Source organism: Brassica rapa, chromosome A03 (assembly GCF_000309985.2).
Source record: "Brassica rapa cultivar Chiifu-401-42 chromosome A03, CAAS_Brap_v3.01, whole genome shotgun sequence".
Taxonomy (NCBI): Eukaryota; Viridiplantae; Streptophyta; class Magnoliopsida; order Brassicales; family Brassicaceae; genus Brassica; species Brassica rapa.
Window position 1 is genome coordinate 4,001,732 of NC_024797.2, and position 14,726 is coordinate 4,016,457.

General features: G+C 32.1%; 3 protein-coding genes across 3 annotated transcripts; all 3 read right to left on the bottom strand.

Annotated features, from left to right (window-relative positions):
- Window positions 1–7,689: 7,689 nt before the first annotated feature.
- LOC103856408 (GDP-fucose transporter 1) lies at window positions 7,690–9,751 on the bottom strand. The gene has a single exon (XM_009133512.3). The coding sequence runs from the start codon at window positions 8,851–8,853 to the stop codon at window positions 7,840–7,842; it is 1,014 nt and encodes a 337-aa protein (XP_009131760.1). The 5' UTR covers window positions 8,854–9,751; the 3' UTR covers window positions 7,690–7,839.
- A 772-nt stretch (window positions 9,752–10,523) lies between these two features.
- Window positions 10,524–11,960, bottom strand: LOC103856887. The gene is made up of 2 exons (XM_033286090.1): window positions 11,372–11,960; window positions 10,524–11,288 (listed from the first exon to the last, which is right to left on the bottom strand). The coding sequence occupies exons 1-2, from the start codon at window positions 11,830–11,832 to the stop codon at window positions 10,553–10,555; spliced, it is 1,197 nt and encodes a 398-aa protein (XP_033141981.1). The 5' UTR covers window positions 11,833–11,960; the 3' UTR covers window positions 10,524–10,552.
- Window positions 11,052–14,202, bottom strand: LOC117125752. Its single transcript, XM_033286091.1, has 6 exons — window positions 14,035–14,202; window positions 13,630–13,695; window positions 13,360–13,404; window positions 12,898–13,194; window positions 12,006–12,732; window positions 11,052–11,256 (listed from the first exon to the last, which is right to left on the bottom strand). Exons 3-5 carry the CDS (start codon window positions 13,381–13,383, stop codon window positions 12,151–12,153), a joined length of 903 nt encoding a protein of 300 aa, XP_033141982.1. The 5' UTR covers window positions 13,384–13,404; window positions 13,630–13,695; window positions 14,035–14,202; the 3' UTR covers window positions 11,052–11,256; window positions 12,006–12,150.
- Window positions 14,203–14,726: the final 524 nt, after the last annotated feature.

The window sequence follows — 14,726 nt, forward strand, 5'->3', positions numbered from 1 at the left end:
CTGATAACCAATACCACCACAGATTGTAACAAGCAGACAAACCAACCCAACCGGACTCGCATGCTTATCCCAAATCAGAACATTAATCACGACAGTCAAGAACTTGTTCACAACCTCAGTCACCGTAAAAGCCGTCGCGGAGATGGCTTTCCTAGCAGCAAACCCGCTAATAAGAGAACCAAACACACACGACAACGCCACTGCAAAAAACACAACGGTCCATTTAAGATCTTTCCAAACGAAGCAAGAAACAGTTATTTTAATCCCAACTTTTAAAAATTGTCTAATTTAAATTTAACTTTTGCTGACTAAACCATCTATCTTATTAAAGTAGAAGTACTTTAACTCTTTGTTTGGCAACATAGATAGCAGTTAAAAAATATATAATGTTGTTTGAAAATATGGATAGCAGTAAATTAGGAAAAAAAATTAATGGGCTTATGCTATTAAAAAAATTGGAAGTCCATTACATTATATTAAAAAGTAATAGACTTATGTTAATTGATATACATATTCAAATCAAAATAATAATTTAAAATTAATTTATATCAAAAATTCATTCAAAAATATACATATATTCAAAAATTGATTTTTACTAACATATTTTCTAATAACCATTACAAAAATGTTTTCAATATATATAAGAAAAATACAATACAAAGCTCAATTTCAAACACCAGCTTAAATTATGGTTTTTATATTTCACACTGAAATTTAAAAATATATGTGATTATTTATATGATTGTACGTATAAAATAGGGCAATTGTCAATAATAGGACCTTTTGAAGTTTATTTCTCAAAAATGGCACTAAAAGGAGAAAGTCACAAAAATGACATTCATTAAAAGGTAAAATATCTCTAATACCATTGGTTTAAAATTAAATAAATAAACAAAAATAAATAAATAAAAAATAAAAAAAATAAAAAAAATGAAAAAAGAATTTTTTTTTATAGTTTCAGATTATATGTTTTCAGATTTGAAATTTTTATAATTTTTTTTTTGAAATTTTTTTTTTTTCAAATTTTCGTTTTATAATTTAAAAATATTTTTTGAAACTGTTTTTAAAATTTTTATTTTTTATTTTAGTATTTATTTTTTATAAAATTTTAAACCCTAATTCCAAAACCCCACCCCTTAACTCTAAACCATAAGATTTGGATTAATTAACCCAAGGGGTATAAGTGTATATTTACCTCTTTAATGAAACATATTTTTGTGACTTAGAGCCTTGAGTGCTACTTTGGGAACAAAAACTTGGTTTGGTGCTATCCTAGTCTTTTACTCTATAAAATATTATTAATTATAAGATTACTTATTTGATGGTAGATATAAAATACAATTAATTATATGATAACACATATTTTTATAACCTATGATGACACATATAGGATATATAATAGTGATTAGGGGTGGACGTTCGTTTTCGTTTTCGGGTCTGTTTGGGATTTCGTGTTCGGTTCAGATCTTTGAGGGTTCGGTTCGGATTTGGATAACCAATTTAAATTATTTTTAAAAAGTTAAATTATTATATTCTTTAATTTTTAAAAAAATTATAAACAATAGAATATATTACATATAAATTTGAATAACATATGTCAGAGTACCTAACTTAACATATATTGGTTTGGTTTAAATATTTGTATAGAAAATTAATAATTATTTAAGTATTTTTGGATTTTTGAGATATTTTAACTATTTTAGATATTTACGTTTGATTATTTGTATATATTTTCAAATAATTAAACGAATTTAAAAGTATCATATATATATTCTGGATGTTTTTATATATATATTAAATCTAAAAATAAATAATATATATAAATATATAAATCTATTTTGGATATCCAAAATACTTCGGTTCGGATCGGATTAGGTTTCAGTTCTTCAAATACCAAAATTTTGAATAATTCGGATATTTAATTAATTTTGGTTCGCATTTGATAATACTTATTCGGATTGGGATCGGTTCGGTTCTTCGAATTCGAGTTTTTTGCCAAACCCTAAATAATGACATAAAAAATAAATAGCATCATATTTTTTTAAAAAATACACCCGCGCGCCCGCGCGGATCAAAATCTAGTTTAACTATTTAAGATAAACGAAAAATCAATTCGTTTATTATCAGTAAAGATTATTTATAAAGGTTAGATCAAAGTTATTAAGAAAATTAAGAAGAGTATAAGATTTCCCAATTTTATCTATATTTTGCTTTTTGAAATTTTGATTCAAGTTGGATTAAGATTTTTACGTGACTCGATAGAAAATATAAGCACATAAATGAGATTGATATAAGATTTTTGTTGTTGTTTTTAGACTGATAATAAAAAAATCTTGATTTACTTTTTGATCTTTTTTCCTTTCTCACAAGTGGTAATGATATGGTGTTAACTAGAATACATATTTACGAAACTAATAGCAAATCAAAACAAAAAGGATAAAGAATATGCCTAACTAATGTGCATCATATCCATTATATATTAATTCAGAAACATTAAAACGTTGTTATGTAGCCACATGTCATCATGAGAATGAAATTCAGAATTCTTAAAAAATTAAATTGGTCAATCTTAACTTATATTATATTTTTTATTAAACTAACTATCAAATTAATAAATAGTATACAAAAGAATATTTTCGTACTTTCCTTAAATTAAAGTTACAAAATTACATAATATGATTAATCTATCAATGACAATTAATGGTTATGAGTAATAAATATTTGATAACAATTTTTGCATTTTAGTTCCTTTTTATTTAATTTTATATTATTAAAAGATATTAAACAATCACATTACCATATAATAAAAATAATGTTTTTCTATATTTTATATTTTGAATCTTTAAAATGACTATAAATTACTTAAAATGTTTCACACTAATAAATTGTGATCAATGGTTTAATTTTTTTTTATAATAACAAGATACAAATGATCATAAATCGTATGAATATGAAGTCCTATTTAATAGACATTCATATTATATATTAATATAGTTTAAAATTAAACTATATACATATAAAAATACATAAATATGTTAATTTCTAAATTTGTATTGAAAAAATATTGAAACCTTAATATTTTAATTTTAAAATTTGCATTGAAAAAATCGCATATTAAAAAATCATTAGGCCTGAATCCTACAATGGAGCTTTTACATGAAATTTTGAATTTCATTTTTTTAGTCAATTTTTTTGTCCTGGGGGACTATGTTAGCTGAAAGATGGTTATCGGTTCAAGAACGCAAGGTGTTCCGTAACAATTGGTTAAAAAACCTGAAAAAAAATGTTGAATTCTCAATAATAAATATTTATATTAAAATATACTATATATCTATGTACATGTCATTGAACTTTAGTTATATATCTTATTGAATAAATAAAAGGATATGTCATTGAACTTTAGTTATATATCTTATTAAATAAATGAAACGATAGTTTTGATTTATTTACCAAAACAGTATCGTAAATAAATAAGATGTATTGTTTTGATTTATGAGTTTATTCTAATTTAATTAGATATATAATACATAAATGAATACAAATAAATAATAATATATAAAATTTATTTTTATATATGATCATCCCGCGCAATTGCGCGGGTCTTAATCTAGTAGAATATAAAAGTGTCTAAACACAAATACAATATGCATAGTTTGTATTTGTTGGGCTGCAAATAAGCATGTGTTATTCATATAAAACGAAAATAGATATTAGGATGTATTAAATAAAATGGTTATTCAAGTTTTTTAAATCTTTGATGTAGATTCTCGAGATAACTTATGGCTTGCCGCACCTACGCGTACATTCTTCTTGGCTCATGTAGCACATGTTTTGAGCCTTAACTTTGGAGGAACAGCAAGAACAAGTGTGGTTTGGTTTTAGTTCGTGGCATGGGGTCTGCTTGCAAGTTGGTTTAGCTCCAACACCCTGACCATCGACAACTATATAAACAGAAAGTAACAACAATATCATTTGGAGGAGAAAATAATTATCAAAAATATCATAATGTGATTACAATGGTGAAAAAGATATTTGATGAACAAAAGAAAACTATTATAAACGCATACGTTCATGAAGAGGGAATAAAGCAATCAATATGATGCAAAAGATAGTGAACTGTGATGATGACATATTGTTCTCTGTAATATTCTTACAATACAAACACGTTTTTTTCTTTTGAATCTTTACGTTTACTGGTTTGAGGGTTGAAAATTATGTTTAAGGTGGAGATCAATTTATAGATTTTTAGATTAATTTATAGATAAACAATATGTAAACTAATAATGCATGCCTTGTATGGAGATCCATAAAAATTGGTTAGATTTGTTTGACTTGTTTTTTTTTCTAATTATGGTGTGGTAATCATATTGGTGTTTAGCTACTTTTATTTATTAAATAGAGAGAAAATAAGTACAACTTTCTGTTTAACTTCTGTTTTCTTATGAAATTGGTTTGCTGGTTTCAACAAGTCAAGACTGGAATGCGTATGTGTAATACATGGTGTAGCGTAATGACTGCAGTCATTCTCATTTATGATCTGTTCCGTCTTAAGTGTAGCTTTGTTTCGTTTGGAGTTGAGCTTAGTGATATTTGAATATTTGTATTAATGGATTGTTGAATGAAAGGTAACAGGTTTACAAAAATGATACTATAAGAGGCCAGAAACCATACAAAGTTACTAGAAGAAACCTCTTCAAATGTGAAAAAAATACTCAAATGCTAAACCTCTTCATCATATATTAGCAGGGCCGTGTTTGAATAAAGGCCAATAAAGCATGTGTTTCAGGGCCGACAAGGAATATATAATTTTAGGGGCCAATTGTAACAGAAATCTCTTATAGCTCCATTGGTAACTGCTGCTGTTGTTTAGGTTACGGACCTGGGATCAAACCTCCACAACTGCATATGTTATTGTTTATACAATTTTTAAAAGTAAATGGGCCACGAAAAAAATTTGGCTTCTGGGCCAATAATGTTCAGGCACGGTTCTGTACATTAGTAGCTACTTTCCCCGGAATCAACTCCACTGACTCTTCATCAACCTTCTCACTGTTGTTCAACACTTGAGTTTGACCACTGGTGGGTTTCTTAGCCACGGTCATAGAACCACCACAGATTGTAACAAGGAGACAAACCAACCCAACCGGACTCGCATGCTTATCCCAAATCAGAACATTAATCACAACAGTCAAGAACTTGTTCACAACCTCAGTCAAGAATTCGTTTATTATCAGTAAAGATTATTTATAAAGGTTAGATCAAAGTTATTAAGAAAAGTAAGAAGAGTATAAGATTTCCCAATTTTATCTATATTTTGCTTTTTTAAATTTTGATTCAAGTTAGATTAACGTGACTGGATAGAAAATATAAGCACATAAATGAGATTGATATAAGATTTTTTTTGTTGTTTTTAGACTGATAATAAAAAATTCTTAATTTACTTTTTGATTTTTTTTCCTTGCTCACAAGTGGTAATGATACGGTGTTAACTAGAAGACATATTTACGAAATTAATAGCAAATCAAAACAAAAAAGGTAAAGAATATGTCTTACTAATGTGCATCATATCCCTTATATATTAGTTGAGAAACATTACAATTTACAACATTGTTATGTAGTCATATGTCACCATGAGAATGAAATTCAGAATTCTTAGAAAAATAGGTTGGTTCATCTTATCTTATATTATACTTTTTATTAAACTAACTATCAAATTAATGAATAGTGTACAAAAGAATATTTTCGCACTTTCCTTAAATAAAAATTACGAAATTACCTAATATGATTAATGTATATATGACAATTAATGATTATGAATAATAAATATTTGATAACAGTTTTTACATTTTATTTCTTTTTTGTTTAATTTTATATTATTAAGATATTAAGCAATCACATTACCATATAATAAAAATAATTTTTTTCTATATTTTATATTTTGAATCTTTAAAATGACTATAAATTACTTAAAATGTTTCACACTAAAAATTTGTGATCAATGGTTTAACTCTTTTTTTATAATAACAAGATACAAATGATCATAAATCGTACGAATATGAAGTCCTATTTAATAGACATTCATATTATATATTAATATAGTTTAAAATTAAACTATATACATATTAAAACACATAAATATGTTAATTTCTAAATTTGTATTGAAAAAATATTGAAACCTTAATATTTTACTTTTGAAATTTGCATTGAAAAAATTGCACATTAAAAATCATTAGGCCTGAATTCTACAATTGAGCTTTTACATGAAATTTTGAATTTCATTTTTTTAGTCAATTTTTGGTCCTGAGGGACGGTCGAGGCTAGGTTAGCCGAAAGATGGTTATCGGTTCAAGAACGCAAGGTGTCCCGTATCAATTGGTTAAAAAGCCTGAAAAAAAATGTTGAATTCTCAATAGTAAATATTTATATTAAAATATACTATATATCTATGTACATGTCATTGAACTTTAGTTATATATCTTATTGAATAAATAAATGGATATGTCATTGAACTTTAGTTATATATCTTATTAAATAAATAAAATGATAGTTTTGATTTATTTACCAAAACAGTATCGTAAATAAACAAGAAGTATTGTTTTGATTTATGAGTTTATTCTAATTTAATTAGATATATAATACATAAATGAACACAAATAAATAACAATATATGAAAATTATTTTTATATATGATCATCACGCGCAATTGCGCGGGTCTTAGTCTAGTAGAATATGAAAGTGTCTAAACACAAATACAATATGCTTAGTTTGTATTTGTTGGACTGCAAATAAGCATGTGTTATTCATACAAAGCGAAAATAGATATTAGGATGTATTAAATAAAATGGTTATTCAAGTTTTTTAAATCTTTGATGTAGATTCTCGAGATAACTTATGGCTTGCCGCACCTACGCGTACATTCTTCTTGGCTCATGTAGCACATGTTTTGAGCCTTAACTTTGGAGGAACAGCAAGAACAAGTGTGGTTTGGTTTTAGTTCGTGGCATGGGGTCTGCTTGCAAGTTGGTTTAGCTCCAACACCCTGACCATCGACAACTATATAAACAGAAAGTAACAACAATATCATTTGGAGGAAAAAAAAATTATCAAAAATATTATAATGTGATTACAATGGTGAAAAAGATATTTGATGAACAAAAGAAAACTATTATAAACGCATACGTTCATGAAGAGGGAATAAAGCAATCAATATGATGCAAAAGATAGTGAACTGTGATGATGACATATTGTTCTCTGTAATATTCTTACAATACAAACACGTTTTTGTTTTTTGAATCTTTACGTTTACTGGTTTGATGTTTGAAAATTATGTTTAAGGTGGAGATCAATTTATAGATTTTTAGATTAATTTATAGATAAACAATATGTAAACTAATAATGCATGCCTTGTATGGAGATCCATAAAAATTGGTTAGATTTGTTTGACTTGTTTTTTTTTCTAATTATGGTGTGGTAATCATATTGGTGTTTAGCTATTTTTATTTATTAAATAGAGAGAAGATAGGTACAACTTTCTGTTTAACTTCTGCTTTCTTATGAAATTGGTTTGCTGGTTTCAACAAGTCAAGACTGGGATGCGTATGTGTAGTACAAGGTGTAACGTAATGACTGCAGTCATTCTCACGTATGATCTGTTCTGTCTCAAGTATAGCTTTGTTTTCTGTGGAGACGAATTTACTGATATTTGAATATTTGTATTAATGGATAGGAGAATGAGAGTAACAAGTTTACAAAAATGATACTATAAAAGCCAGAAACCATAACAAAGTTGCTAGAAGAAAGCTCTTCAAATGTAAATACTCAAATGCTAAAACCTCATCATCATACATTAGTGGCTACTTTCCCAGGAATCAACTCCACCGACTCTTCATCAACCTTCTCACTCTCGTTCAACACTTGATCTGGACCATTGGCCGGCTTCTTAGCCACGGTCACGGACTGCTGATAACCAATACCACCACAGATCGTAACAAAAAGACAAACCAACCCAACAGGACTCGCATGCTTATCCCAAATCAAAACATTAATCACAACAGTCAAGAACTTGTTCACAACACCCGTCACAGTAAAAGCCGTAGCGGATATTGCTTTCCTCGCAGCAAACCCAAAGAAGCTAATAAGAAACCCAAACACACACGACAACGCCACAGCGCAAAACGCAACGGGATCAAACAAGCTCCCTCCTCCGTTAGCATTCACCGCCGTGAAAACGTCCGTGTACTCCCCCGTGAGGAACCAAAAGATCGGCGCAATCATCAGCGACAATAGATTATTATATAAAACAAACCCCCACGTGTTGAGCTCAAGACTCGAAACCATATGCTTAATATAAACCATCTCGGTAGTTATCGTAACGAGATAAGCCAAGGCCCACGAATAGGCCGTTAGAGTGAACGCAGAGTCGTTCGCCACGTAACCAACCGCGCCAGCGAGGATCACTAGCAGAGACAAGAACGTGAGCTTCGAAGGACGCGGCTGGGAACGAAACACCGTATCCGCGATCGCGACGAGGAGAGGGGTGAGAGACCTGAACACGATGAAGGTGTCGACGTTAGCGTGGCGGAGGAGGTTCGTGTTGGTGAAGATGGCGAGGTAGAAGACGACGGCGGCGGGGAGGAACTTCTTGGCGGTGTCCCACGTGAAGGCGTCGTGGTGGAGGAAGCCTAGCTTCCCGAGGAGGTAGACGCCGACGGTGGAGGTTAGGTACTGGAGGGCGGTGAGGAGGCCGGGGTAGTTGAAGTAGGTGATTGCAAACTTGTTGATGACGGCGAGGAGGCTGGAGCAGAGCGCGTAGCCGACGACGAGGCTGCTCGTGGCGTAGGAGGAGGATGACATTGTGTTGTGTGTTGTGTTTGACCAGATCGGAGAAGAGAGGAATTGGATCTGGATCGAGAAGTATTAGAAGGAGGGAGGAAGGGAGGGAGGCGACGACTTATTTACATCAGTGTCGTGCGGGATTGGCTATTGCATGTTTGTAATCTTTTTAAGTCTTCTGGCGTTACTTTTTAGTTAATGAATCAGTGTTAATTTGGTCAAATCAACCACTAATGGAAGCTAATTAACAAAATGATTCTTTGTGGGGTATGAAATATACAGCTATACATTTTTGTGAATTGAAGTTATTATCCGCGGGTTGCGTCCTTTTTGAGCGTGGGTGGTTCGTCTGAATACGATGCAGTTGGGGTTATTTTAAAGTATTTGTTAACCCGTAAAGTTTTCAAAGTATTTTTTTAAATACTTTTTGTAAAAATATATAAAATATTATATAATTATATAATTTCAATTATAAATATATTATTTTAATTACTTTCTAAATAATATTTATTATATAATTAAAAAATTGTTTCTAATATAATTAATAATACCCCGGATTTTGGCGGAGAGGATGTAACTATAAGATTTTTTGTATACGGATTATGTGAGTTAGATTTTTGAATAAAAAATGATTCGGCCCACGGGCGGATCGGGGCGAGTTGACAAACAAACACACTAGCTATACATTATATATATTTTAATTTCAAGTAGATCTGGATCTGCGCGCGCGGATTGTGTTTTAAATTTTATTGAAATATAATACATAAAAATATCTATTACAAAAATTCGTCCGTAAGAAGAGAATAAAAATGGATAAACCCATATGAGAAAAAAACTAGGATAACACCAAACTAAGTTTTTGTTCTCAAAATAGCACTCAAGATTCAAAGTCACAAAAATAGGTTCCATTAAAGAGGTTATACACTTATACCCCATGGGTTAATTAATCCAAACCTTAGGATTTAGAGTTAAGTGATGGGGTTTTGGAATTAAGGTTTAAAATTTTATAAAAAATAAATATTAAAATAAAAAATAAAAATTTTAAAAACAGTTTCAAAAATTATTTTTAAATTATAAAAAAAAAATTTGAAAAAAAATAAAAAAAAATTTTAAAAAAAAAATTATAAAAATTTCGAATCTGAAAACATATAATCTGAAACTTAAAAAAAATTTCTTTTTTTCATTTTTTTTATTTTTATTTTATTTATTTTTATTTATTTTTGTTTGTTTATTTAGTTTTAAACCAAGGATATTAAGGATATTTTACCCTTTAATGAATGTCATTTTTGTGACTTTTTCCTTCTAGTGCTATTTTTGGGACATAAACTTCAGAAGGTGCTATTATCGACAATTGTCCAACCCATATATCAATACGGCCCTGTTCGTTTCGTAAACTGGATGAGAATTCCAGACGCAGCATCCACGCACAGTAACTGGATGCAGCAATCAGATGTTGTTCGTTCGCGATTCTGGAAATTTTGGATCATGCGTCTGGAAATTGTATCTAGCTGTAGTTATGTTCGTTTATATTTCTGTATTTTGTATCTGGATGAGTTTTATGTTAAATGACCAAAAACTCCTTGTCTTCTCTTTTGGTCTAAACATGTATAAAACTATATCTAAAATTCAATTTTCATGTTTTAACTTGTAAAAAATTATGTTTAAATATAAATAAAATAGACATAAATAAAAATAAATATCAAATTCAATTTTTCATGTTTTATAACATTATAAAGTAACAATAATAAACATTAAACTCAAAATTCATGTTTTCAGTGATTGCATCACGTCGAATCTCCATTGCTCTATCACCAGATGGAAGGTATGGAGTATGCTCAAGCTCTTCTACTGCTTGGTCACCATGATGTTCATACTCATTTACTGTTTCCCAATAAGTGAAATCACGGTCTTCATCAGATGAATCTCGAATAAAATTGTGAAGTGCCATAGTTGCTGTCACAATCTTCACCCACTTTATAACATCATACTTCGGATGTTTTCTATCTAAAATCCTCCACTTCGCTTTCCAAACACCAAATGTTCTTTCAATCACAGAACGTAAACTAGCATGCCTCCGGTTAAACAGTTCTCTAGAGTTTGTTGGTGGTCCTCCCCTAGCAAACTGGTCAAGATGATACCTAGTTCTACGATGCGGACCTAGATAACCGGTTCTAGTTGGATAACCGGAATCAACTAGATAGTACTTACCATCTGGTGGATGAGGGAAGAAGGGTTCATGTGTCGCACAATGTGTAAGAACTTTCGTGTCATGAGCTCTACCAGGAACTCCCACGTATGCGTAGATGAATCGCATTTTCAGATTGCATATTGCGAGTACATTGATTGTCGGTTCTCCTTTCCTGCCTCTGTACGGTTCCGGATTATCAGACGGAGGACGAACAGGTAAGTGAGTTCCGTCCAAAGCACCAATGCAATCTTCAAAAAACGGCATGTACCTGTAAACAAGGTGGAGAGATCAATTTAATTATGTTTTGCAGCAAGCTTTAACAGAACAGCATGGTTATATCAAAGAACCTACCTGTCATTGTTTACTAGAACATGACTTGGAGTAGTAAACTCTCCTCTTGATGGCTTAATGATGTCTGCAGCAAGCTTTAACAAAACAGAGAGAACTTGATCTAGTTTTCTATCCACCGTATCTACTGAACGTTGATATCTCTCAGCTAAAGCTCGAACTGTTAAATCTTGTGCAACCATTTCAACAAACATTGCCACACTCTCTTCATGATAGACGTTTTGTGATTCTTCAAGTTTGTAGTATTGTCGAAGCCTAAAGCACAGATTCTTAAAAGTACCTTGATTCATCCTAAGGATTTCAAAACATTGCTTGTCACTCTCAAACATGAAGCGCTGAACACGGCGCCAACCTCCACCTCTGTTTGTTCTGAGCATTTGTCGAGGAAGAGGAGGAAGATTTGTAACTCCATAAACATCTTCTAGCATATGATACATGAGCTCTTCCTCTTCTAACAAATCCATATCATCATCCTCAGTTAGCAAAGCAAATGTATCTAGAGCTGTTGTCTCGTTGCATACCTGTCAAATAACAAGTAAACAATGTCATTCATAGAAGGAAACAAGTAAGCATGAAGGTAACTGTCATATAACAAGTAAACATGTTAAACAATGACTTTTTTATAGAAGGAAAATGTCATAAATATAGAAAGAAACAGATTGTCATGCATACAAATAGAAAGAAACACAAGACTCAAACAGATAGAAAGAAACACAAGACTCAAACAACACTAGATAAGAGAACACAATACTTAGACAACACTAGATAGGAGAACACAAAACTCATGCATATCTGCTTTCACCGGTCTCTTCCTCCAAATAGAGAATCTTGTTCTCGTCATCTTCATAACTTAGGAACGTCTGTCGATTTGTAGCAGCTTCCCTGAGATGTTTATAAGCAGCTTTGTACAATGGAGACCACATTCTGATACTAGACAGTGAATGCAAGACCCTCATAGCCTTAAGCTGACTGCAACTCAAATCTGGATGGCTTTCTATTAGGTGGTTCTTGTGAGAGAGTATCTCATCACGTGATTGAAGACTACTTCTCATAACATCTGCTGCTTGTTCTGCACGCCTTTTCCGAGAAGGCTTTGGCAAGGCTCGTGGAGCATTGGAGACTCGTGGACCATTAGAAGATGAGGGAGCATCAGGTTCAGGATTGGTTTGCCTTGCTGGAGGATCGGTTTGCCTTGCTTCAGATGCAGCATCATCATTCTCTACCTCCATATTGTCTAACTCATTTTCACCTTGCTGAGCACTCCACCCTTCTGCTCCACTTACATGAACCCCACTGAAAATCTGTTCCATTAGATCTGCATTTGCCACTGGTTTATCTTTGTATTTCCTAGCTCCAGGCCATTCCTATAATCAAATAACAACCATCACTCATGATACTTTGATAAAAAAAAAATCTAACAGATTCTAACCTTACAATCAGTAGACTGATTTTAAAAATCTAACAGATTCTAACCTTACAATCAGTAGACTGATTTTAAAAATCTAACAGATCATGGGTTTGGTATATACCTTACAACGCTGCTCCCACCAATCATCACTCATGTCTATTGAGCCATCTGGATGATATCCCAGTCCAGTTCTATTGTGAGTCAATCTCTTCATAGCTCCATATTGCTTCTTGCAAGAGTTGAACTTGTTCCTAAACTTTATCCATGGATGCCTCACCCCATATGTATCATAAAACTTGTCTGCAATTGTCTTTCTCGCAGTTTCATGGAGAACCTTATTTTTCACATTGCCTTTCAGTTCTTCTTCAATTCTTAGTTGAAGCACAAACCGTGTTTGTTCATCACTCCAGAATAGAGTCTATGAACAACACAAGAGGACCATCTAAGTCAAGACTAAACTAAATTCAATGCATTAAGACCATGTCTAAGTCAAGACTAAACTAAATTCAGTGCGTAAAGACCATCTAAGTCAAGACTAAATGCAACACAGAAACACCAAAATAGAGTGTTGAATATGACTTACATCACTTCCAGGGACAGATGCCATTGAAGCTTGAACAGATAGTCACTGAAACAAAAATAAAAACAAAAGCATGAAGCACAACAAAACAAACACCATGCTTAATTTTTTTTTATGGGTCTATAGGATTACATAAAACAAACAGAGCAGTGAGAATACATTTCTCAACAAACCAACACACAAGAGACATTAGAGATCTCCCATAACATTAAAAATCTCACATAACATTTCAAACTTTAGAACAGACTCTCTATCAAAGAAGATGAAGCTTACCAGAAGGAAGCTGAGATGCTTTAGAACAGAGACTGTGTGAGAGATACCATCAAAGCTCCATTCTTTCTGCTAAGAAAAAACAAAACAAATGAGATTTCCAAAAGGTTACCAATAGAGAGAGAGAGAGAGAGAGAGAGAGAGAGAGAGAGAGAGAGAGAGAGAGAGAGAGAGAGAGAGAGAGAGAGAGAGAGAGAGAGAGAGAGAGAGAGAGAGACTGCGTGAGAGAGAGAGAGAGAGAGACTGCGTGAGAGAGAGAGAGAGAGGGAGAGACTGCGTGAGAGAGAGAGAGAGAGATTGCTTGAGAGAGAGAGAGAGAGAGAGAGAGAGAGGGAGAGACTGCGTGAGAGAGAGAGAGGGAGAGACTGCGTGAGAGAGAGAGAGAGAGAGAGAGAGAGAGAGACTTACCAATAGAGCTTGAGAGAGGGAGAGACTGCGTGAGAGAGAGAGATGGGTTCGAGAGAGAGACTCCGTGAGAGAGAGAGATGGGTTCGAGAGAGAGAGACTGTCTGAGAGAGAGAGACTGAGAGAGAGGGCTGAGAGAGATCAGAGGTTCATGGTTGCAGAGATCAGAGGTTGAAGAGAGGAGGATGAAGAGATACGGCGATCTAGGTTAAAAAAATTAATGGCAAAACTTTTGTAATTTTTAAAATAAAATAAGGGTATTACCGACTTTTAGCGTTTTTGGATGAGTTTGCTGTAGTTGGAAGCGTTCAAACATCTCATCCAGAAATCCCGAAAAATCCGGATGAGTTTTCAAAATAAATCTGGATGCCGCGTCCAACTTAACCTCCTATTTCGCGCCAAACGAACATCGATCCGTGTCTGCGTCTGGATGCTGCGTCCAGTTCACGAAACGAACAGGGCCTAGCTTAATAAAAAAATCAAAATAATTAGTATAAAATTTAAACAATTCAATTTCTTTAAGGGCAATTGTCAATAATAGCACCTTTTGAAGTTTATGTCTCAAAAATAACACTAGAAGGAGAAAGTCACAAAAATGACATTCATTAAAGGGTAAAATATCCCTAATACTTTTGGTTTAAAATTAAATAAACAAACAAAAATAAATAAAAATAAATAAAAAAAAAATAATAATA